This window comes from Prionailurus viverrinus, chromosome B1 (assembly GCF_022837055.1).
Source record: "Prionailurus viverrinus isolate Anna chromosome B1, UM_Priviv_1.0, whole genome shotgun sequence".
Lineage (NCBI taxonomy): Eukaryota > Metazoa > Chordata > Mammalia > Carnivora > Felidae > Prionailurus > Prionailurus viverrinus.
The window spans coordinates 173,480,380-173,506,261 of NC_062564.1; the positions used below are offsets into that span (position 1 = coordinate 173,480,380).

The window sequence follows — 25,882 nt, forward strand, 5'->3', positions numbered from 1 at the left end:
TAATTATTAAAAAAAATATTGCATTATGTATCCTAGTTTGTGACCTCTTTGTAAAATGGAATTTTGAGGGAGCAGTGGAGAGAGTGGATTTTATTTTTTCTTTTGGGAAAGCACTGTCTTCTTTTGAGCTCTGGATTGTTTCTTTAATTTAGTCTTTTGGGTTTAGATTTTAGTTTTTAGTTACCTAACACAAACAAATTGAGAATTGAGGTGAAAGAAGCAGAAGCAAGTCTTCGATTCTTACAAGTTGGGATCAACTGTGATAATTTTTTTATAGATACATTTTTTATAACCTTTCATCAGTTTCCTCATGTGTAAAATTAAACATAAAAAAATGCATCATTTTTCCTAGAGATTTTGGGGATGAAGGAATGGAAATTTATTGTATTATCTTCTTGGAAGTTGGCCCTTAATCTTACAATCAAAACTTAAAATTAACTTTGGTCAATTTTAATAACATATTTTGTGGTAGTAGTTTTCCTGTTACTTGTCACATTTGACACTTTAAATTTTCTTAGGCTCGAAAGGACCCAGAAGAAAGAGAAACATTGTCATCTGTCCAAGCCAATTTAAGTAAAGCAGAAAAACATAAATCTCCTCATAAAGGTAATATTAGCAGGAAAAAGTGGGCTGGAACATTTATCTTTACAGAAGAAAATTCATGATAATCTGTTTAAACATTCTATTCAATAATTGCCTTGTATTGTTAGGTAGACATTATTTCATAGGATTATTGAAACATGTTCTTCTTAGATACTTTAAAGCTATATTTGGATATTAGCTGGTATTAAATGTCTATTCTATGATTGTTGTAAAAGATGTATTTCAGTTCTTAGTTTCACATTAATGTTAATTTCCAAGTGTAGTGCAACATGTGGACTTCAGTATCTGATGGCAAAGAACTAGATGTTTCAAGCTGATAATCTGTCTGCTAGTATAGATGGTCTTAATCCTATAAGTAAATTCATTCATATAGTACCTGAAATCACAGGATTTGGGGCTTTCAGACTATGTTACAAACCCACAATTTTCATGTGACATTTCTACTCTGAAATTCTGTGTAAATTTCAGATCATTGAAGTTTATCTGTGGAATAAAGGGCATGTCCTTCGATGTAGTTTAACCATATCATTTGAAGTAGAGTCATTTATATTTAAAAGGACAGACAGATCCTTTAATTTGAATTGTTTATATAAAAATGTACAAATGTTAAACTTTTAAAAATAAATACTTTGTATAAAGAACTAAATTCTTAATGTAAATGTTATGAAATCACCATATACATTGTGTGCTAATATTATTGAGTTGAAAAATGAAAAAAAATCCTGATTTGGGTGTCATTTTCCCAAAAACAAAAGTCATAATCTTTGCTTTCTTTCTAGCAAAAACAGAACAATTTTCAGATGACAGAAAGAACTGTAGTCCTAAGAAGCAAAGTAAATGTGAAAGTTTGAAAGGATCTCAGCAACATTTGAAGTCCTCACCTCAGAAAATAGGGGAGACTTCTCCAAAAGCCAGTTCCAAGTTGGCCCTTTTGAAAAAAAAAGGAGAGAGTTCTTATAAAGAAACAGAGCCTATGGCTTCAAAAAGAAAAGAAAATGCCATTGAATTGAAAGGACAGACAAAAACTCCTAAGAAATCCAAAAGTTCTCCAGCTAAAAAAGAGGTAGAAATTTTCTAAAAGTATATCATTTGGGGGCTATGTGTTGGTCTGGGTTCGACTGTTTTCAAGTCTTATTTTTAGCTTTTTAAGTCATTTTAATATGTTTAAGATATCTTACTTAGATCCTATTGCAGAATATAGCTTATTAATACAGCTAAATTAGCCAATATTGAGTGTTAAAGTGTATTAGATATTACACTAATGCATATGGTATCTCAGGTAATCTTCACAACCCTAATTACTTTTATTATTCAGTTTTTAATGATGAGGAAACAGGCTGATGAAAGAATTAAGTAACTTTTCCAAGATCATTCAACTAGGAAGCAGCAGAGCCAGCTTTAAACTCAGGTCCTCTGAGGCAAAACAAAAACAAAAACAAAAACAGTATAACAACATAGTGGCTCTCAGAATGGACTCTGGAGCCATTTTCAGATCATACAGCTCTGCCACTGAGCAGATATGTCACCTTGGTCTGGTTATTTCCTCTCTCTCTTCTTTCTTTCCTCATTTGTAAAATAGGGATAATAATAGTACCTGACTTAATATATAAAACCACTTGGAACCGTGCTTAGTACATAAGTGCTGTTTTTGCTATTATTATTAAAATAATTGGGATTTGCCCTGAGTGTACTCCTTTTTGCTCTTGTATAACAGTGTTGAGATAGTGAATTCATTTGCAAAGGCAAAAAAACAATGAAATAATGCAAAATGGTTTTCAAAAATTGTCTTTTGTTTTCATATATATTTGAGAATTGAATGGTTTCTTAGAATCTGTAATTTGGAACCACCTTAGATTCATAATGAGAAACCACTATTCCTTCACGCCTCTTAGGTACTTAGAATTAAAAGCAGAATATTGTATATTTTAACTGCTCATCACCATTATTTTTTAGTGTAGAACAGTGAAATGGTGATTTCTAGATGCTTTTGTTTGTGGTCAGTGCTTGTAAATATGCTTAAGGGAGCAATTAACATTTTGGTCTCTGATTTTTCTTTACTAAACTTAAATACTTATCTGGTGGATGAATGTTTTTCTTCAGGCATACTAAACATGTTCATTTTATAGAGATTGGTCTATTTTTATTAAAGGAGAAGAAATCTTTAAATGGTATTGCTACTCTTCACCTTACTTTTCAAAGTTGGAATAGCATGACTCAGAAATTTTATGTTAGCAGCTTTGGGAATATCAGAGAGTTTAATAAATTCAGTCTACCTTGGTCAGATAATTTCAACTTCATAAATGACTGTGCTTCACAGTTACTTTATAAAGTTGTGTATAATTCAGAATTGCGTTTTTCGTAGAATTAATGTTATAAATGAATAATTTTCCCATTTTGGTATGCATTGGACTCTCCTGTGAAGCTTGTTAAAAAAATGGTTTGGTGGTCTGGGCAAGTGTATTTTAATAAGCTCCTAAGATGGATATAAATGCACACCAGTTTTTAAGAACCGCTGTTAAAAAGTAGGGTTAGAGTCTAGGACCAGCCTCTAATGGCTTACTTAACTTACAACCAAAGCAACTTATCTTATTGATTAAAATCATTTATTTGCATAGAAATAATATTTGGTCTATTCTCAAAGGGATTTGAGATGTCTTTTAGTTAAAAAAAATGTAAAATAGGAAGTGGAAAAAGCATGAAACCATTTTTGCAGTGGTTCTCAAGTCAGAATTATCTAGGATGTTTTCCCCCCAAATACACATGCCCCAGCCATACCCCAAGCCAAACTTGGAGTATATCTAGGGATATATAGTTTGAAAAGTTTCCCTAGGATTTTATGAGATAGACCTACAGTAAGATCTCCTGAGAGAACAGAATGGGAGAGATTAAACCTGGAAGGGAGAGTGGAGGTGTATAGAATGTGTCAAATTTTTGGAGTAAAGCTTGCCTGTTGTTTGAACCAGCTGGGTATTACGAGGCTGTCAATGCTCAGCCTGTAGTGCTCATAAACTCAGAGGTATAGGACCATTTAGGCTGTTTTAGGGGTGTGCAAAGCTACAGGATAAACATGGGATATCTTCTTGTGTGATGAAGTGTACTTGGGGAAAAATTAATTTTTATATTAAAATATGCATGGCTATATGATGGAAAAGAACTCGAAACTCATGTGAATTTTTGAAATAAAGTCCATATTTTTTTGTTTCTTTGCTTGGGGCTAGCAACTTGGCTTGTGTACCTAACCTGCACTCGTGGTATGTTCCTCTAGAGCGTCAAAAGGTTTAAGAAGAGCTGATGCAGGGATGCTTATAAGCCAGGCGTGTCTAAGTGGGGAGTACCTGTGTAGCCAAAAATGTTCATCTCGGGACCAAACACAGAAGTGACTTAATGTGTACTTATTGATACATATGTTTTTGGATACATACTCATTTCATCTGAATGTTGCATGACTTTATTCAGTTTTTTTCCCCTCCTTCCTGAAGTCTATAAGTCCTGAAGATTCTGAAAAGAGACGCACTAATTATCAAGCTTATCGAAGCTACTTAAATCGAGAAGGTCCCAAAGCTTTGGGCTCCAAAGAAATACCAAAGGTGAGTTCTGAGAGGGCATGCCTTTCCGTCAGGGCCTCTGGCCCATGGGTCCATGCACGTATTCAGTATTTTTACAGCAGCAGAAAACTGATAATTAAAAATTAACAGAGGAGCGCCTGGCTGGCCCAGCTGGTAGACCGTGTGACTCTTGGTCTCAGGGTTGTGGAGCTTGAGCCCCACATTACGTGTAGAGATTACTTAAAAAATATCTTAAAAAAAAAATTAATAGAAAAGCCTTAGTCACCATCATTGTGAATTAGGTATATTTATTCCCATTATGAACTACTGCTTGATACTACTTAGAAAAGTTTTCCTTTAAGTAACCCATAAACCTACAGGGGCTGAGTTTTGAGGAATATGGTACTCACAAGACTAATGTTTTTCACTGATAATATGGAGCCACCAGAAAGGGAGTGAGGAAACCTATACCAGAAAGAGAAGGATAATCAAATGTAGTGTGAGATTTCTGAGAAGGTAGAACGGGAGGGGATTCAGATCACAAATGGGGATTAGTAGTTCCACTAATAAAGAAGAGGAGAGGGTAAACTTTCAGGGGCTGGTGGGTTGTGTAAGAGGATAGAGGAAGACGTCAACCTTGCCTCCTGCATGTGGTATGAGAAAGACTTTAAGCACAACTCTGCTTGAGAGGACTTTAGTCAAAGTGGAGTCCTTAGGGGACTCTGTCAAGGCAAGGTGGTGGAGGGATATTGGAGTAGTGGTTGAGGATATTGGGCAGCTTGCTGGTCCCGCAGTAAGTGTTCTAGAGTGTAAGAGGTTGGTTGGGAGGCTAGAAGTGCTGAGTTTGGCTAAGTGATAGTATATTCAGAGCCACAGGATAGGTGATTGTGGTGTGGGTTAGGGGCTTACATGTGGACTTCACTAGGGTCATTTTGAATTTATTGAAAAGAATTTAAATACTTTAGTGTTCGCAAGATGATTTTAATCCTAGAATCATAGATAGGGCTTGAAGAGACCTGGAGATGTTGTTAATCAGACCTTTTCTCTCCAAGAAGATTCATAGCTCTTCCCCCGCCACCCTCCAAAGATTCTTCATCAGGATAGTGAAGGATTGAACTTGTATTTGGTCGTCGTTGAATTTTGTTTAGCATCTTTCTTTTAGGCATGTTTTAAGTCTATGTTGATCTCAATTCTCTATTCAAAGGGTAATGAGTAACTTAGAATCGTTTACATAATTTTCATTTTGCTTGGTTGTATCATTTTATTGAACCATTACAAAAAATTTAAAAAGTCTATTAACTATAGATAGTTCCAGTTAAGACTAAATGTCTCCTCCTCCCAGTTCTCTTTGGCCAGTGTCTTTTGTATATCAAGTTATCTTTCTAATCAAGAGATCATATGATCTTGCCTTTAAGTTAATTGCAGGCTGTTAGATTTACTATTGTACAGTAAACAGGAGAGAAGGAGCTCAAACTTGTTTAACTTTTTAAGAATCCAATCTTTCCTTTCTTAACAATAATAAATTCTATAGGTGGATTGCATCTAGTTGTTTACTTGAGGTTTTGCAAGTAAACTAGTGGTGTAAATATTTAGAAAACCATGAGAGTAGTATGAATGGATAATTTTAATAAGCTTTGCTAACTGTATTGGATGTATATTTTTCATGGCTTGTTTTGTAAGTTTATTAAATTCTAGCCTACCTAAGAGTTTCTCAGGATTTAATTTCAGGTTCTGCTTATTTGCTGCGAATTTCCTGCAAATTTTTCATGCTGAGATTATGTATGATGTCAAATGAGAAAAATCAACTTCCTGCAGTTTTGATGCCAAATATTTCTTTGGAAGGCTACCATGTAATTTCCTCTCTGCTTGAACATTTTGGTTTTTAGGGAGCTGAAAATTGCTTGGAAGGCCTTACATTTGTAATCACAGGAGTGCTGGAGTCCATTGAACGAGATGAGGCCAAGTCTTTAATTGAGCGTTACGGGGGAAAAGTAACAGGAAATGTCAGTAAGAAAACAAACTACCTTGTCATGGGTCGTGATAGTGGACAGTCCAAGAGTGATAAGGTGGGTACTGCCGTCTTCTCAACACAGGCAAATAGCCTGCTTCCATTGGCAGGCTCTCACTGTGACCATTTGTAGTAGTGCCCTTTCTACACAGAGTTAAATAAAGAAAAAAAATGTAAAAGTAATTTCATCCCTACATTATTTCTTCTCCAAGAAGTGTTCTTGGCTTCAACTTCAGGATTTTGGTTTTCCAAAGGTACAGTTCCTGTGTAGTTGATTTTCTTAGTGTAGTATTCTAGTTTAGATCTTTTTTCAAAGATAGAAGCAAATACAGTTTTCTTTTTCTGTTAGTCCTAAATATTCCTATATATGCCACTGTACACTCCATCTTAAGTTTTGTTTATTGAAAACTCTTTCTGTGTTGGGGAAAATTATATTTAGCTCAAAGGAATTATACCTGATAAGTGTGGTTTTGACAAATGGCTGCTCATTTCTTTACCTAACAAGAATCCTAGAGGTAGGTGCTTGCTGGGGATGGTCCAGCAGCTCAGTGATATAGCTAGACTAGTTCCTTTCTCCACCTCTGTCATCCTTACTTACTGTGTTAGCTTTAGTCTTTGCGATGTTGCCATGTGTTGCAAAGAAGCTGTACCTCTAGGCATTCAAGTCCACGTTTAAGTAAGGAAAAAGGTAGCAGTGGCAAGATGTTGCCCTAACTGCGATTGGCCTTATAAGAGTTTCCCCTAAACACCTCTTGTAGAGTTCCCTCTAAGTCTCATTGGCCAGAGCTGTCACATGGCTATTATTAGCTTATAAGGGAGTTTGCGGAGGATGAGGACTTTTCTGATTCTTCAATCATAATTCATCACTTGGAGATGGATACATCAGAGTTTTTTAAATAGGGAAGATTGGGGGAAAAACAGACTTTGGACAAGCCCATCCTGGGAGGCCCTAGTGGCTTTGCCCTTCCTAGGTAGAAGGAAAGGTAAAGCAGTCCAAAAAGGGGTACTGCGTCACCTCCATTGCCAACCTATCACTCTTAGGGGGTGTATCTGTTATTTTCTCTTTTTAATGGTACTTTTTCATGAATATGTTTTTAAAAAATATTCCAGTTTTTCTAATTTATAAATGTAGTTTTTCACCTATGAGCAGATCCTAGAATCATTTTTTCTTTAACAGAAAGTAATGGTTAGGATACAGTTTTAATGATTTGTATTTTTAATCAACAGGCAGCAGCTTTGGGGACAAATATTATTGATGAAGATGGCCTATTGAATCTGATTCGAACTATGCCAGGCAAGAAGTCCAAGTATGAAATTGCAGTTGAAGCTGAGGTTTGTATAAAATGAACTTGATTTATTTAAGTTGGTTCGTTTAACAATTTTCCTATTTCATAGAGACATTTTGTGAGTGGCTACAGGCCTGTTGCCGAAAAGATTAACTTTGCCCTCTACCACAGATGAACCTACCTTATTTCCTTCTGAGCAGGGATTCTGCTTTAGGCTCTCTTCTTTGGTGTATTTCCTTGCCTCCTTCTTTCCCTCCCTCCCTCCCTCCATCCCTTTGAATGTTTATTTATTTTGAGAGAGAGAGAGAGAGAGAGAGAGAGAGAGAGAGTCCGTGCACACCAGCACGAGCTGTGGAGGGGCGGAGAGAAGGGGAGAGAGAGAATCCCAAGCAGGCCCCACACTGTCAGCATGGAGCCCGATTGGGGCTTGATCCCATGAACCATGAGATCATGACCTGAGCTGAAATCAAGAGTAGGATGCTTAACTGACCGAGCCACCCAGGCACCTCTTACCTTTCCTTAAAGAAATATAAGGAGAGTGAGAGCAGTGTATTGCACTTAACCATATCTGCTTAACTAAACTTTCCATATTTTCCATATTCTTTCAGTGACTTTGTGCAAATGTTTAATGCTTTTAAGAGTTCATTAAGGGATATGTTATAGGTATCAGCACTTTAAGTTCATTTTCATTTAGAACTTACTAGCACTTTTTCATTTGTGACAGAAGCCCATATTAGTTTTAGCAAAAAGGAAAAACATGTTGGCTCACATAACTAAATTATGGGCTGGCTGGGTCTGATGTCGGAACTATGGATCTGGAGACCACAGTGCTTTTAGAACTCTTTCAGTTTTCTTCTCTGCTTCTCCCAGTATTATCTTCATTCACTTCCACTCTGTTCAGGTCTTTTCCATGTATAGGATGCAAAGGTACCAGAAGTCCAGGTTTAATGTCCTCAGCTCTGTCACCCAGGTAGTGAGGTTGTCTTCCCACTTACTCCAGTTAGAACAGTCATGGGAAATGATTTGGATTGGCCCTTCACCCAGTGTCCCCTGATGTTATCAACTTACATAACCATAGAAGTTATCAAAGCCAGGAAATTAACAGTGATACCATAGTGTTAACTAAGAGTACGTGTGTTATTCAGACTTCACGTTTTCCCTCAATTGTCCTTTTTCTGTTCTAGGATCCCATACTGCATTTTGTTGGGGTGTCTTCATCATCTCCAATTCCTTGCCTTTTTGTGGCCTTGAGACTTTTAATGAGTACTAGTTAGTTGTTTTGTAGAATGTCTCTCAGTTTGGGTTTTCTGATGTCTTTTGATTAGATTGAGGTTATGCATTTTTTGGCAGGAATACTGCAGAAGTGATATTTTGTCCTTCTCAGTGCATCGTATTAGATGTAGATGTCAATATGTCTTATTATTCATGCTGTTAACCTTGGTTAAGGTGGTTTCTGACAGGTGTCTCCACTAGTAAAGTGACTGTTTTTCCCTTTGGAAAATATCTTGGAGAGAACTTTAATACTTGGATAATATCCTGTTTCTCTTCAAACGTTTACCTCCTAATTTCAGCATCCAGTTACTGGCAAAGAGGCACTATTTTTCTTGTTTTTGAGACCTTCACATCATAAAATTCACCCTTTTAAAATGTATGTCAGATTTTTAGTATACTCACAAGATTGTACAACCATCACCAGTATCTAATTTTAGAACATTTTCATTGTTCCAAAAAGAAGCCCCATGTGTCCACTATTCAATTTTTTGTTTCCATGGATTTTCCTATTCTGGACATTTTATATAAAGGGAAACATGCAATTTGTGGCCTTTTGTTTCTGACGTCTTCACTCAGTATGTTTTTAAGGTTCAGCTGCATTGAAGTGCATGTGTCAAGACTTTACTCCCTTTTTTGTGGTGATTAATATTACATTGTGTGGATATACCACATTTTGTTTATTCATTCATCAGTTGTTGGCCATTTTGGGTTTCTATTTTTTGGCTGTAATAATAACATAATTATATAATTAATTAATATATAATATATAATTACATAAATGGCTGCTGTGAATATTAGTGTACAGGTTTTTGTGGAGGCGTTAACTTTTAACTGGTCAGAAAACTGGTACAAAAATTTCTTAATCCTTCACCTTGGATTTCAGACTGATTTTGGAATACTTACTATTTGCAAACTAATATGTTCTCACTTAAAAATTTGCACTTGGGTGCTTTTTGGTGTGTGTGTTGTTAATTTTGCTAAAGTTTGGAAGGTGGTGATTTCCACAACAGCAGGGTTCATGGTGAAAAACCAGGCCCAGGTTGGGTAGCTCACTTGGGTATCCCAGATTGCCCTGTAAAGTACATTTAGCAGGATAGATATTCTGTATATCTTATCAGGTTTCTTTTTTCCTCACTTTCCCAATTTTTAAGATGAAGAAAGAAAAGTGCAAATTGGAAAGAACACCCCAAAAAAATGACCAAGGAAAAAGAAAAATTAGCCCAACTAAGAAGGAATCAGAATCTAAAAAAAGCAGACTGACTCCCAAAAGGGGCAGCTCTATGAAGTCAATAAAAAAGGAAACAAGTGCGATTTGGAGATCCCTGGACTTCGAGGAGCAGGTGGCTGAGGAGACAAATGTGGACAGCCGGGCTAGGAATTTGGCTGATGACTGCAGTGAAAACAAAGTGGAAAATTTGCTCTGGGTGGATAAATATAAGCCAACCTCACTCAAGACCATAATCGGACAGCAAGGTGACCAGAGCTGTGCCAACAAACTCCTACGCTGGCTCCAAAACTGGCACAAGAGTCCATCTGAAGATAAGAAACGCGGTGATTTTACAGCTTCATTCCTTTTTGTGTGTGTCTGTCACCATGTAATTGCTCAGTTGCACATATTTGAGAAAGTATACTAGTTGGTTCATTCATCTCTCAGCAAACGTTTATTGAAAGCCTGCTCTGAGTCCAGGTGCTATACTAGACCCCAGAGGTGCTGTTGTGAACAAATCAGTCCCCTTCAAGGAGCTCAGTCAGTCACAGACATATGTGAACCAGCAGTTAAGATATTTTGTGCTAAGTACTGTTACAGGGGTAAGTATAGGGTGCTAGGGGCATGGAGGTATGTGGTCAGGGATGCGGATGTGTGCTCCCATCCCTGGAAGAAGGGATAGCTAAGCAAAGAGTTGGAAACTAAAGAGGAGTTAGCTAGTGAAGGGAGGGAGGAGTGTTGGGTGGGAGAGAACACAGGGACCAATTCTGAAGACTCGTGAGAGCGAGGCCATTGAAAGTGCTAAGGCGAGTTGGGGGAGAAAGGTGCAAATAAACAGCTGAGGCACACTGATGGAGTCAGCAGCCTAAAAATCCCAGCAGCACATTTGCTTTTAGTAGGCCCGAGCTCTGGTTTCTGTACTTGTTCACCATGTATTTGTCATGGAAAATGAACAGTCACGGTCTGTATTTAATGTCTAGGGTATTCTTGAAACTGAGATTTGAGATCACAAATGTTAGTAGTGTTTCTCTGAGCGTCACCTGCAGCCCCGGAGGATACTGTGTGAGAAATAAGAAGGCAAAATTTAGTGAGCAGCACGGTGAATTCCCAGGGTGGTGACTGGCTTATCAGTGTGCAGGTGGTCACTAGACATTGGCTGTTGTTGTCAGCTTATTTATGACGGTCGGATGATGTAATTGTAACGATACATGGTTATATTTGACTCTTTTTCCCTTTCTGAAACCACATAAAATCTACCTTAAAAGGGGATATAGTGCTTTGTGTGCCTGGAAAAGACTTAATAAGGCTTCACGTGAACTGTAGTCTCTTTTCCCATGCCTGTAACCATCTCTCTCTCAGTCATTGTGTATGTACTGAGCGCTCTTGATGAGTCAGGCACCTGTGCGATAAGGGGAGAAGAATGCTCAAGAGTCAAATTGTGCAGGATAGTTGCAGACACACCATCTTCAGTTCATTCTTTTTGTGATCAAAAAGAATGTTACCCTCATTTTACAAAGGAGGGAATAGGCCCAGAGGGATTAAATCACTTTTCCCAGTTGGTAAGCAGTGGAGTTAGGATAGCTAGAGTTTGGATTGGGACCCAGGTACTCTGCTCCTTGACCTGTGCTTTTTGTAGGAAAGGAAACTCATAAAATTATGGTTTCAAATCAGAATTTCAGAGTTCATTAGTTTTAGTGTTTTATTTTGGGTGTAAGTGAGGTAGGGAGTAGAGCTTCACTAAATGCCTGGAAACTTGTTTATGGTTTGTAGAAAGTATTTTGTAAATTTAGAAGTAAACTGGAGGACTGCTCTTGATGCTAAGTTTATGCACAAGGAATGATTCCTGCCATTCCTGAATTTCTCCTGGGTAATTAATAGAAGCTAACTCTCTGGAACTTCTTTTTTCCTGGCAGCAAAGTTTGGTAAGTTTGCTGGCAAAGATGATGGCTCTAGTTTCAAAGCGGCACTGCTCTCTGGCCCTCCAGGTGTGGGGAAGACAACCACAGCGTCTCTGGTTTGTCAGGTGAGTGTCCTGTCCCGGAGTGCAGTTGGAAAGCTAACCCAGAAATGAGCATGTGTAGGAGATACATACACATGGGTGTTAGCATGTCCGTGGTATATGTATTTTAACCTGTATATATTTTAACCTATGTATATATTTTGCCAAAATTAAACCTTTAGAATTTACTTTGGGGAGGCACCTGGGTAGCTCAGTCGGTTAAGTGTCCGACTTCAGCTCAGGTCATTATCTCACAGTTTGTGAGTTCGAGCCCTGCGTCGGGCTCTGTGCTGACAGCTCAGAACCTGTAGCCTGCTTCGGATTCTGTGTCTCCCTCTTTCTCTGCTTCTCCCCGTCTTGTGCTCTTTCTTTCTCTCTCAAAAATAAATGTTAAAAATTAAAAAAAAAAAAAAAAGAAAAGAATTTATTTTGATGCTGGGGATATTTTTCATTTTCATCCTTTTTCTTAATATTGGTAATTATAATAATAGGAATATTTACCTGTGTGCCAGGCAATGTGGTAAGCCCTTAGGTACATTATCTTTTAGGTAATATAAATAGGTCTTATAGACTCTGATGGATAAAGATATTTTACTTACTCTTGTAAGAATTCTGTGTATGAATATGTGTATTCTTACCATGCTCATGTGACAAATGAAATGGGCTTACAGTGGAGGCTGGTGCCACAGTATGAACCCAGCTAGTCTGATCTTCACTGCTGTGGGAGCCTGCCTTTGCTCCTCCCTGTGTGGCCGCCAGATCTAGACAGTGAGATGAGGAGACACTAGAGCAAACCAGAGTTCCTGTATCAGAATGGTGTGAGGTCATACGTGAAGTGGTATCAGAATGATAAAATGAGGGATAGTAAACTGGTTTTAAATATATTACTGCATTTCCCAACCCTTATCCTATAAGCTGGTGGTTTTGTTGTGTCCTTGTTTTATGGACCAGATCATAAATATTTAGCTGGGATAACAAGTACATATTTTCTATTCTATTATAAACATTAAAAAAAACCAAAAATTTTTTTCCTAGTCTTACAATTGTGAGCATGACTCTTTTCTCCCTTATTATTATATTATTTTGGAGGGGAATTGAATTAAAGCATATCTTAATGCTTATCAGTTAGAATCAGTTTTGGGAAATGAGTCAGAATAACTTGATTTTTCACAGCTTGGAAAGATTTTATATTGGAATGGTTTGATAACGAATGCTTTAACTTTATCTTGAAGAGTCAAGAATGATTTTTGGTATCTTATAATAGATTGATTTTGTATCTGATACTATAAAATCTTGGGATGGGTATATTTAATTCTTTATAGGATTTGAAGAAGCAAACCTAGTAATATTGCTTGTTCAAGTATATGCTTCTAGATTAGTGATTTATCAGCTGAAGTTTTAAGACCAAACTTGTATTTTGTGTATGTGTGGTGCGTATGTGGATGTATGTGTGTGTATATGTGTATATATGTATTATATATATAATCTCAGTATTGTGAGGCATGTTATAATCTCATTGTCTTCATCTTTTTTAGCCATGGTTCCTTATGTCATTTTTCTATCCTCTTCATTCATTGCCTTGTTTTTTTGGGGGGAAGGGTTAATAATTTGCATTGTGATAGTAACAGTTTCCATATTTTGATTAGGAATTAGGATATAGCTACGTGGAACTGAATGCAAGTGACACTCGGAGTAAGAACAGTTTGAAGGAGATTATTGCTGAATCACTGAATAATACCAGCATCACGGGCTTTTATTCAAGTATGTGGGTATTTGAACTGTTTTCTTTGGTTATGTAAGGAAAACAAGTTCATTTCAATGTTTAGTAACCAGTATTGAACATAACTGTGTGCCAGGCACGCTGCTTAACTCCTGGGGATAATGGTGGAACTTCTATAGGACAACAGTTTCTCTTATATTCCCCCAGGTTTTAGAGGTTTCTGAGAATGTATTAAAATACATATATGCACTTGCTTGCTCATTTTGCACATAATTTTTAGAGGATTCACAGGTGAATCTTGTGAAGAAAGAGTAAATAAATAACTGTAATACAGTGTGACGAGTGAGGTAATAGAGTTCTGTAGACGCAGAAGTGATTCTGTTTGGGGCATTGAGGAGAGCTACCAGGATATGGGTGACACTTGTTTGACAGGCCTTGAAGGATGAGAGAGGATCCTTTGTGGTGGAAGAGGTCATATAGGCAAAGATAATAGCAGAGGAGAAGAAACTGTGAAGGTGCCACTGTGTTTCAGGCTGTAGTTGGTGGTCTGGTATGGCCAGAGTTTATGAGAAAAATAAGATGCTCAAATTACAGTCTAAATAGTGCATATTTAGAACCAGTGGTGGATATTGCATGGTCACCTGAATTCTTGGTACTTTCATTGGTAGAAAATCATTATTAAAAAGGATTTGCTAGGGGCGCCTGGGTGGCGCAGTCGGTTAAGCGTCCGACTTCAGCCAGGTCACGATCTCACGGTCCGTGAGTTCGAGCCCCGCATCAGGCTCTGGGCTGATGGCTCAGAGCCTGGAGCCTATTTCCGATTCTGTGTCTCCCTCTCTCTCTGCCCCTCCCCTGTTCATGCTCTGTCTCTCTCTGTCCCAAAAATAAATAAACGTTGAAAAAAAAAATTAAAAAATAAAAATAAAAAAAAAGGATTTGCTCAGGAAACATCACTCTTCTACATGGCTGGTGGGAGTGTTAATATGTACTACTCTGGAGAGTAGTCTGGCAGTATTTCTGAAAGTTGTATTACACAGACCCTTTAGCCTAGAATTTCTAATTCTTGGAATTTAGCAGTTGTGTTTTATATATATATATATATATATATATATATATATATATGTATATATATATGTATATATATGTGTATGTACAAAATGATATGTGAGACTATCATTTAGTATGATTTATAATAGCAAAAGGTTGGAAGCATCTTCATATTTTATCAATAGATAGCAATTAATTATGATACATGTGTAAAGTAGGATATTATTAAACAGCCTTAAAAAATAAGGTGTTCTAGGGGCCCCTGGGTCGCTCAGTCAGTTGAGCATCTGACTTGATATTTTCTCAGTTTGTGATCTCGCAGTCATGAGATCGAGCCCCCTTCAGGCTTTGCGCTAAGTGTGGGTCTGCTAGGGATTCTCTCTTTCTTTTCTCTCTCTCTCTCTCTCTCTCTCTCTCTCTCTCTCTCTCTCCCCCTCTCTCCCTCTCTCTCTGTCTCTCTCTGCCCCTTCCCCGCTGGTACGTGCACATGCTTTCTCTCTTGAAATAAGTAAACTTAAAAAAAAAAGAGGTGTTCTGTATCTACAGATAAGAAACAGATCACTAAAACATATTGAATGATAAAACCAAGATGTATATTTTTATGCACACATGTTTTTAATATATATAGGGACACCCTAGCGGGCAAAGGTAGAGGGAGAATTTCTTTTCATTTGCATATGCTTGTGCCTCTTGCATTTTGTACCATGGACCTATATTACCAGTTTGAAATGTTTTACATGGTTTTTATAAAGCAGCAGCATTTGAACAATTACTATTTTTTTGTCCCATTTCATTGCTTCTCAACATGGGTCAGGTGGAGGTGCCCATTCAGTAAGCATGAAACATGCTGTCATCATGGATGAAGTAGATGGCATGGCAGGCAATGAGGACAGGGGAGGAATTCAGGTAATGAAAACCATGTATTTTTGCAGTTTGATTTTACTGTTGATTTTTAGGGTTTTTTTTTTTTTTTTTTTTTAATATTTAAAGAACTAATTGTGCTGTGATAATTAAAGTGTGGTGCCAAGGAGGTTTTCAAAACCTAAAATATATACATTGTGTATAGTATTTTGTTTTTTTTAAATAATTATTTTATGTTGTAAATTTGCCTTTCAGGAATTAATTGGTTTGATAAAACATACAAAAATTCCCATTATTTGTATGTGCAATGATAGAAATCATCCCAAGATTCGTTCTTTGGTTCATTATTGTTTTGATCTTCGTTTTCAAAGACCTCGAGTTGAACAGATTAAGGTACGATGATGGGGATTTTTTCCCCCATCACACTATCCTTCTTATTTTTTGGTCAGTTTTTAAAAATACCTGATAAATACTTAAAAAATGTTTGATTATATGAGTTAAAATCATTTAAGATTCCCCTTTGTAAATTTCAGGGTGCTATGATGTCTATTGCATTTAAAGAGGGTTTAAAGATCCCCCCTCCAGCTATGAATGAAATAATTTTGGGAGCCAATCAAGATATCAGACAGGTAAATTAAATATATATTATGTAACAGTTGCTGATTCTTTTGAATTAATGCCTTCAACTTTTCAGGGAGGAGGAGTAGCATTATTTTCTCACTTTGACCATGTCTTATTTCTGATTTCTTTTAGGTTTTACACAATCTGAGTATGTGGTGTGCACGAAGTAAGGCACTAACCTATGACCAGGCCAAGGCTGATTCTCATAGAGCGAAAAAGGATATCAAACTGGTAAGATAAGTTTCCATTTCTTAAGTACTTTTCTCATGCTAAAGCATTTCTTCTGCTGCTTATATTAACTTAATAGTTATTATAGTTCCTTGACACACCTATAGAATCTATTGATATTTACAATAAGAAAGACAGCTAAAATGTTTCCAATTCAGATGAATTTTTCCTCAAGGGCTGCTAGTATATATTGTAAATTATGAGAAATGGAAGTTTTAAATTATACTCATGCTTCAGTAGTTATAAGATGGCCTTTTCAGGGTCCCTTATGTATAGATTTCATGTTTTGAAGTTTTGGAACTGTTCAGAATAATTGTTTCAAATGGTTTATAACTTAATACCCTCTCTGAAACTAGAAGTCTGTATCAATTATTCTATTTCATGTAGTCAGTAGTCAGAATTTATTATTACAGCTAGAGCAATGATTAAGCAGTGTTTTTAACCCCCTCTCTCCCTCTTTTTTTTTTCATCAATAAACTTTTTTAGGAGCAGTTTTAAACGGTTCATAGCAAAATTTAGCACACGGTACAGAGACTTCCCTTATATCCCCTGCCCTCAGGCTCATACCACCTCTCCCACTGGCAATATGCCCCACCAGAGTGGTACCTTTGTTACAGCTGAACATGTACTGGTACATCATTATTACCCAAAGTCCACAGTTTACATTAGGGTTCTTTCACTTTTGATGTACATTCCATGGCTTTTGACAAATGTATCATAGCTTGTATCCACCATTGTAGTATCACACAGAATACTGTCACTGTCGTAAAAATACTCTATACTCTGCCTGTTCATCATCCCTTCCCTGAACCCCTGACAGCCACTAATCTTGTTATTGTCTCTGTAGTTTCATCATTTTCAGAATGTCATATAGTTGGAATCATACAGTATATAATCTTATCAGATTGGCTTCTTTGAATTAGTAACATGCATTTAAGGTTTCTCCATATCTTTTCATGGCCTTATTTTTGTGCTGAATAATATTCCAGTATTCCAGTGTCTGTATGTGTCACAGTTTATTCATTTACTGAAAGACATCTGGATTGCCTCCAAATTTTTAGTTATGAATAAAGCTGATGTAAAGATCCCATGCAGGTTTTTTTGTGTAGTATGTTTTTAATTCATTTGGGTGAATACCAAGGAGCACAAGTGCTGGATGGTATACTAAGAGTATATTCACTGTTGCAGAAAGATTGCCAGTCTGTCTTACACGTGACTGCACCATTTTGCACCCCTACCAGCAGTAAATGAGAGTTCCTGTTGCTCCATATCTTTGCCGGCATTTAATGTTGTCAGTATTTTAGACATTGGCCATTTTGCTAGGTGTGTCCCTCCCTTTTTTTAGGGCCCATTTGATGTTGCCCGGAAAGTGTTTGCAGCTGGAGAGGAGACTGCTCATATGTCGCTTATGGACAAGTCAGATCTCTTTTTTCATGATTATTCAATAGCACCCCTCTTTGTCCAGGAGAACTACGTACATGTGAAGCCTGTAGCTGCAGGGTGAGTGTTCAGAGCTAGTGAGGGGTAGAATTTGTATCCTCCAGATACCTGGGAGAGAGGGGTCTGAGGTGTGGACAGTGCTGTAATCCAGACTGGTTTATTTCTGCAGGGGTGACATGAAAAAGCACTTGATGCTTTTAAGCAGAGCAGCAGATAGCATATGTGATGGTGACCTAGTGGACCGTCAGATCCGGAGTAAGCAAAACTGGAGTCTTCTGCCCACGCAGGTAAGCATAGGGCTGTTCTTAAAATGCAGACTCTGCTTTAGTTAAAGAGAACAAAATAGCTTTTAGCTCTTGTAGCTATTTGAAATACCAGATAAACATTATGGCTCTTATGGCAAAAATACAGTCTGTTAGAGATTAAAACACTCTGTGGTCACTATTGTCTATTTCTTAAAAATTGCCCTATTTTTCAGTGTTTCAAAATGTTTTTATGTAAATGGACCTGTAGAAATAGGAACATTAGATTCTGGTCATAAATAAGATGTTAGTCAAAAGTGTTACTTGCTCTGTTTTACCCTAAGAATCCCGTTTCTTTTTTGTCATTCTTGGCTCTCCCAGATGGTTGCTAAGTAGCTCCTACTTAAAGTAGGATAGCCAGAGCAGGTCAGCAGCCACTTTTCTGATATGTGAATTCTTTTTTTTTTTTTAACGTTTGTTTATTTTTGAGAGAGTGCAGGTGGGGGAGGGGCAGAGACAGAGGGGGACAGAGAAGCTGAAGTGGGCTCTGCACTGACAGCAGTGAGCCAGATGCGGGGCTCAAACTCATGAACCATGAGATCATGACCTGAGCTGAAGTTGGACGCTCAACTGACTGAGCCACCCAGGGGCCTCTGATATGTGAATTCTGATTTTCTTCATCATTGCTCAAGAGGCAGTTTTATATTCAGTACGTTATCTGGGTTGGTAGCTTCTGCTCAAAACAGAATTTTGCAGACTGTCATAATTAAGAGTGTTATTTGTTCTTGAGCTTTGCATATTTGTACTGTATTATTGGCCTGAGTGATAATAATCAAGGGACTTCCAGAAGGCTTACTCTTGTCTTAATTCAACCTACACATTATCTGAAAACAGTAATAAAACAGTATTCATTCTGGATATAAAGAATCCCTTCTCTTATGTTTTAAAAGTGTCCATTTTTTTAAAAGTTCATTTATTTTGAGAGAGCATGAGCAGAGGGAGGAGTAGAGAGGTGGGGCGGGGCAGAGGGAGGGAAAATCCACCCTAATAGTGTGAAGCCTGACTGCAGACTCCATCTCATGAACTGTGAGTTCATGACCTGAGCCAAAATCAAGAGTCAGACACTTAACTGACTGAGCCACCCGGGTGCCCCAAAGTGTTCATTTTTTAAACTAATAATTGTACCTTCAAGATTTTATCCTAAAGAAATAATTTGAAACATAGGAAAAGCTTAATGTACAAAAATATTACATTAGTTTTGATAGCGTAAGAAATTGGAGAAAATCTCCATGTCTGGCAATAGGAGAATGATTAATTATGGTAAATACTCTTGATGGAACATTATGTAGTCCTTAAAATTATTTATAAAGATCGTTTAATATGAAAAAATGCTTATGAGAGACTATTACTGGAATAAAGCAGGATACAAAATTTATGTATAATTCCAACTTTAAAAAGTATGAGCCCTGGATCTAGAAGATATTCAAGGATACCGTTTTAAAAATCTTTTCTCAATTTACTTGATACTGTATTCAGTTTTCCATGTCTTGATCCACCTGTGCTATCAGTAGTTTATGTTAAAGGTAATCCTATTCCTCTTAAAGTCTTTCCTGTGACATTGACACAATGAAGTAACTGGTATGTTGGGATCAGTGGTTGAGAAGCCTGAATGAACTGGCAAGATGGTCTCTCTGAGGACCATAACGTGTTTTGGACCGATCTGTTGTTTTCTCTGGGAGAAGTTTGCCATACCAACAGATGAGAGGCAGAGGGTAAGGGTGTGATGCCCTGGAATTAGGTACCTGGGACAGCGTTGCTTCATTTGCCAGAGACTCCTTAGAAGCTGGCAGCTGTGTAGGAAGCTCTGTACTGAATCAGATTTTGGACTGCACTTTTTTTTTTCAGGCCATTTATGCCAGTGTTCTTCCTGGAGAGTTAATGAGGGGGTATATGACCCAGTTTCCTACCTTCCCAAGCTGGTTGGGGAAGCACTCATCTGCCGGCAAACACGATCGTATTGTACAGGACCTAGCACAGCACATGGGTCTCAGGTAAGTGCTGTTACTCCATGTCTCCATGATTACGCCATGTGTTATCAGTGTGCGTATTTAGGACAACATAAGCACAAGATTTGGGCTTTAATTTATTTTACTGAAACTAGATAAATGATCCTGGATAAGTTCCTTACAGTTTGTGGACCTGAGTTTTATTATCTATAATCAGTATAACAATTGTTTTATCACTTAAAAGGATACTTTGGAATTTAAACCCAGATGGTAAATATGCCATAACTTTAAGATAAATTTTAAAGCTCTGTAAATCTGAGGTAGTGCTACTATTTATTACTGACTATGCCTATTACTAGTAGGCATACGTAACATCTCAGCTCCCAAATAACTTCATAGGAAAAAGGGGACTATTTAGATAAATGAACTAGTTTTTACCTCCCTAGTAGGAAACTGACCTGGTCATTTAGGAGAGGGGACACAGTTTAGCATATAACAACAGGAGGCAGACATGCAGATGACTGAAAACAAATGTGTTTGGAGAAGTTTAATGAAGTTCAAAAATTCTTGTTATTTGTTTTGTTAAAGTTTAGAAACTTGGAAAATGTGCAGGCGCACAAATATTAAGTGAACCTTAGGAATTCATTTGTAACCATGAAGAACCACTTGAGCAATCTTATTTCTCTCTCTCTGATCTCTGGAGGGAATATTAACATGGGTCCACTTTTTTTTGTAAGTTTATTTATTTTGAGAGAGAGAGAGAGAGAACAGGAGCAGGGGAGGGGCGGAGAGAGAGAATCCCAAGCAGTCTGCACTGTCAGCGCAGAGCCCGATATGGAGCTTGAACTCAGGAATTGTAAGATCAGGACCAGAGCTGAAATCAAGATTGGAATGCCCAATTGACTAAGCCACCCAGGTGCCCCAATATTGGTCCACTCTTAACTTTTGTTTGAAGTTGAGCTGAAATAGTTCCTTTCTTCTGGTTTTGTAAAATTCTGTGTTCCCTCTTCATAGCCTTGGCATGGGTCTTTTTTTTGCCACTCTTGTATTAGTTTCTATTTCTGCTATAACAGATTACCAAAACTTAATGCTTTAGAATAATATAAATTTATTCTTCCCTTAAGATGGGAAATTTGTCAGGGCACCTGGGTGGCTCAGTAGGTTGAGCATCCAACTCTTGATTTTGGCTCAGGTCAGAGCGTTGGGCTCTGCACTGGCAATGCGGGGCCTGCTTGGGATTCCCCCTCCCATCCCTCCCCTGCTCACTCTTTCTCTCAAAAATAAACAAACAAAAAAAAGGTGGGAAGTTTGTCCTCAATTATCTGGGCAGGTCCAATGTAATTACAAAGGTCTTTACAAAAGAAAAAAGAAATGGAGCAGTGTCAAGTCAGAGAGAAAAGACATTTTTAAGATGATACATTGCTGGCTTTGAAGATGGGAAGAGGGACCGGACCATGAGCCAAGGGATGTCAGCGGCCTCTAGAAACTGGAGAGTGCTGTTTTCCCTACTGCTCTTCTCATTGATCCAGTGAGGGGCCCAGCTGTCAGCTCTTTTCCTACTCCCTGCACTCTGCTTTTTAAAGGTGATGCATAGAAATGGACAAATTCCTGAACAACCACACTCTTCCAAAACTCAATCAGGAGGAAATAGAAAGCTTGAACAGACCCATAACCAGCGAAGAAATTGAATCGGTTATCAAAAATCTCCCAACAAATAAGAGTCCAGGACCAGATGGCTTCCCAGGGGAGTTCTACCAGACGTTTAAAGCAGAGATAATACCTATCCTTCTCAAGCTATTCCAAGAAATAGAAAGGGAAGGAAAACTTCCAGACTCATTCTATGAAGCCAGTATTACTTTGATTCCTAAACCAGACAGAGACCCAGTAAAAAAAAGAGAACTACAGGCCAATATCCCTGATGAATATGGATGCAAAAATTCTCAATAAGGTACTAGCAAATCGAATTCAACGGCATATAAAAAGAATTATTCACCATGATCAAGTGGGATTCATTCCTGGGATGCAGGGCTGGTTCAACATTCGCAAATCAATCAACGTGATACATCACATTAACAAAAAAAAAGAGAAGAACCATATGATCCTGTCAATCGATGCAGAAAAGGCCTTCGACAAAATCCAGCACCCTTTCTTAATAAAAACCCTTGAGAAAGTCGGGATAGAAGGAACATACTTAAAGATCATAAAAGCCATTTATGAAAAGCCCACAGCTAACATCATCCTCAACGGGGAAAAACTGAGAGCTTTTTCCCTGAGATCAGGAACACGACAAGGATGCCCACTCTCACCGCTGCTGTTTAACATAGTGCTGGAAGTTCTAGCATCAGCAATCAGACAACAAAAGGAAATCAAAGGCATCAAAATTGGCAAAGATGAAGTCAAGCTTTCGCTTTTTGCAGATGACATGATATTATACATGGAAAATCCGATAGACTCCACCAAAAGTCTGCTAGAACTGATACAGGAATTCAGCAAAGTTGCAGGATACAAAATCAATGTACAGAAATCAGTTGCATTCTTATACACTAACAATGAAGCAACAGAAAGACAAATAAAGAAACTGATCCCATTCACAATTGCACCAAGAAGCATAAAATACCTAGGAATAAATCTAACCAAAGATGTAAAGGATCTGTATGCTGAAAACTATAGAAAGCTTCTGAAGGAAATTGAAGAAGATTTAAAGAAATGGAAAGACATTCCCTGCTCATGGATTGGAAAAATAAATATTGTCAAAATGTCAATACTACCCAAAGCTATCTACACATTCAATGCAATCCCAATCAAAATTGCACCAGCATTCTTCTCGAAACTAGAACAAGCAATCCTAAAATTCATATGGAACCACAAAAGGCCCCGAATAGCCAAAGGAATTTTGAAGAAGAAGACCAAAGCAGGAGGCATCACAATCCCAGACTTTAGCCTCTACTACAAAGCTGTCATCATCAAGACAGCATGGTATTGGCACCAAAACAGACACATAGACCAATGGAATAGAATAGAAACCCCAGAACTAGACCCACAAACGTATGGCCAACTCATCTTTGACAAAGCAGGAAAGAACATCCAATGGAAAAAAGACAGCCTCTTTAACAAATGGTGCTGGGAGAACTGGACAGCAACATGCAGAAGGTTGAAACTAGACCACTTTCTCACACCATTCACAAAAATAAACTCAAAATGGATAAAGGACCTAAATGTGAGACAGGAAACCATCAAAACCTTAGAGGAGAAAGCAGGAAAAGACCTCTCTGACCTCAGCCGTAGCAATCTCTTACTCGACACATCCCCAAAGGCAAGGGAATTAAAAGCAAAAGTGAATTACTGGGACCTTATGAAGATAAAAAGCTTCTGCACAGCCAAGGAAACAACCAACAAAACTAAAAGGCAACCAACGGAATGGGAAAAGATATTCGCAAATGACATATCGGACAAAGGGCTAGTATCCAAAATCTATAAAGAGCTCACCAAACTCCACACCCGAAAAACAAATAACCCAGTGAAGAAATGGGCAGAAAACATGAATAGACACTTCTCTAAAGAAGACATCCGGATGGCCAACAGGCACATGAAAAGATGTTCAGCGTCGCTCCTTATCAGGGAAATACAAATCAAAACCACACTCAGGTATCACCTCACGCCAGTCAGAGTGGCCAAAATGAACAAATCAGGAGACTATAGATGCTGGAGAGGATGTGGAGAAACGGGAACCCTTTTGCACTGTTGGTGGGAATGCAAATTGGTGCAGCCGCTCTGGAAAGCAGTGTGGAGGTTCCTCAGAAAATTAAAAATAGACCTACCCTATGACCCAGCAATAGCACTGCTAGGAATTTATCCAAGGGATACAGGAGCGCTGATGCATAGGGCCACGTGTACCCCAATGTTCATAGCAGCACTCTCAACAATAGCCAAATTATGGAAAGAGCCTAAATGTCCATCAACTGATGAATGGATAAAGAAATTGTGGTTTATATACACAATGGAATATTACGTGGCAATGAGAAAAAATGAAATATGGCCTTTCGTAGCAACGTGGATGGAACTGGAGAGTGTGATGCTGAGTGAAATAAGCCATACAGAGAAAGACAGATACCATATGGTTTCACTCTTATGTGGATCCTGAGAAACTTCACAGGAACCCATGGGGGAGGGGAAGGAAAAAAAAAAAAAAGAGGTTAGAATGGGAGAGAGCCAAAGCATAAGAGACTTAAAAACTGAGAACAAACTGAGGGTTGATGGGGGGTGGGAGGGAGGAGAGGGTGGGTGATGGGTATTGAGGAGGGCACCTTTTGGGATGAGCACTGGGTGTTGTATGGAAACCAATTTGTCAATAAATTTCATAAAAAAAAAAAATAAAAAAAATAAAATATAAAAAAAAAAAAAAAAAAAAAAAAAATAAAGGTGATGCATCCCTGTACCCTGGGGGTGTCCGTCTTTGGTGCCCTCACCATATTCATGTAGATGGTGAGCACTGGACTTCCATTTTGTTTTATGGCTGTGTTTTTTGTCCCCTTCTCCCATTAGACCAAATATTTCTGGTGGTAGGAACTGAGGCCTACCCATCCAGCAGATAAAATTGCTCAATAAATGTTTCTTCATGAATCATATACAGGACATTGTTATCATCAAAGGACATCTACAGTGCATTTCACAATTTTTAAAGTAAATTAGGACCTTTCTATTTACCTTGGTTAGGTCATTGAACTTTGATAGATCTCAGTTTCTCTTTAAAAATGGAAGTGCAGTTTTATTATTAGTTCTTACTGGGGTTATACATGCCTTTGAGAATCTGAAAGCTCTTAGATCTTTATTACCCCCAAACTGCACTAACGTACAAATAATGTTAGGGGAATTACAGACTTCTGAGTTTATGAACCCTTGATTTAGGAATATTAGATGATACCTTTAGACTTTTCTAGAGTTATTTCTGTGATTTCTAGTAGAAGGTAACAGTACTGTAACAAATATAAGAAAATACTTTTGGAAAAGGTTTCATGATTTTCTTAGGCACTGGAGCTTATGGGCTCATACTTGTCTTCAGCTAACTAGTGTGCCTGGTTATGGAAGACTGAATCTAGAGGAAATGGGTGAATTTAAAATAAGAGTTTTTGGGGGCGCCTGGGTGGCTCAGTTGGTCGAGTGTCCAACTCTTGATTTTGGCTCAGGTCATGATTTCACGGTTCGTGAGACTGAGCCCAACATCAGGCTCCATTCTGACAGCACAGAGCCAGGTCGGGATTCCCTTTCTCTGCCCCTTCCCTTTCTCTCAAAATAAATAAATAAACTTAAAAAAAAAAACAGGAATTTTTGGGATTCTTTGCCTAGGTAGTAAAGCTGTCGTGGGACAGGGTTCTAGATTTCTGATCAAGAAAACTGGATTCTTGTGATTCAGACCCAGTTTACCTGAAAGCAAGAGCAGGACCCATTAGTAATTTAAAAATTTGTATGGGTTCTGAAGCCCAACAGCTTTTGAGGTTTGTTGTTTGAAGTATGCATACATATAATTGTCTGGTTTGATGATGGTGGTAGCTGGCTTGGAAAGACTTAGATTTAGATTTTGTTTTGTTCAGCTATTTTCTGTCTTTGAGTGACAGTATTTGAGAGAGAGAAACTGTCATTTCATGATAACATTGTAGTTCTCAGCAAATCAGAGACTTTCTCCCAAAGCCTTCCCCTCACCAGTGTGGACCACCTTGTGATTCTACAGGGACGTTTTCTGCAGTTTTCTTAGTTTGGGGAAAACCCTGCTCTAGAACTAAGGATTTCAGAGTAATAGTAC

At 37.9% G+C, this 25,882-nt stretch overlaps 1 protein-coding gene across 1 annotated transcript in view; it reads left to right on the forward strand.

The window, feature by feature from the left end:
* Window positions 1-25,882, forward strand: part of RFC1 (replication factor C subunit 1) — an 86,986-nt gene that overhangs the window by 57,490 nt on the left and 3,614 nt on the right. The window contains exons 8-22 of the mRNA XM_047855456.1: window positions 519-606; window positions 1,383-1,666; window positions 4,083-4,190; window positions 6,035-6,214; window positions 7,384-7,488; window positions 9,866-10,265; window positions 11,835-11,944; window positions 13,567-13,681; window positions 15,502-15,593; window positions 15,804-15,941; window positions 16,082-16,177; window positions 16,302-16,400; window positions 17,743-17,897; window positions 18,007-18,124; window positions 19,985-20,130. Of these exons, the coding sequence (XP_047711412.1) occupies window positions 519-606; window positions 1,383-1,666; window positions 4,083-4,190; window positions 6,035-6,214; window positions 7,384-7,488; window positions 9,866-10,265; window positions 11,835-11,944; window positions 13,567-13,681; window positions 15,502-15,593; window positions 15,804-15,941; window positions 16,082-16,177; window positions 16,302-16,400; window positions 17,743-17,897; window positions 18,007-18,124; window positions 19,985-20,130 (2,234 nt within the window). The remainder of the gene's footprint in view (window positions 1-518; window positions 607-1,382; window positions 1,667-4,082; window positions 4,191-6,034; window positions 6,215-7,383; window positions 7,489-9,865; window positions 10,266-11,834; window positions 11,945-13,566; window positions 13,682-15,501; window positions 15,594-15,803; window positions 15,942-16,081; window positions 16,178-16,301; window positions 16,401-17,742; window positions 17,898-18,006; window positions 18,125-19,984; window positions 20,131-25,882) is intronic.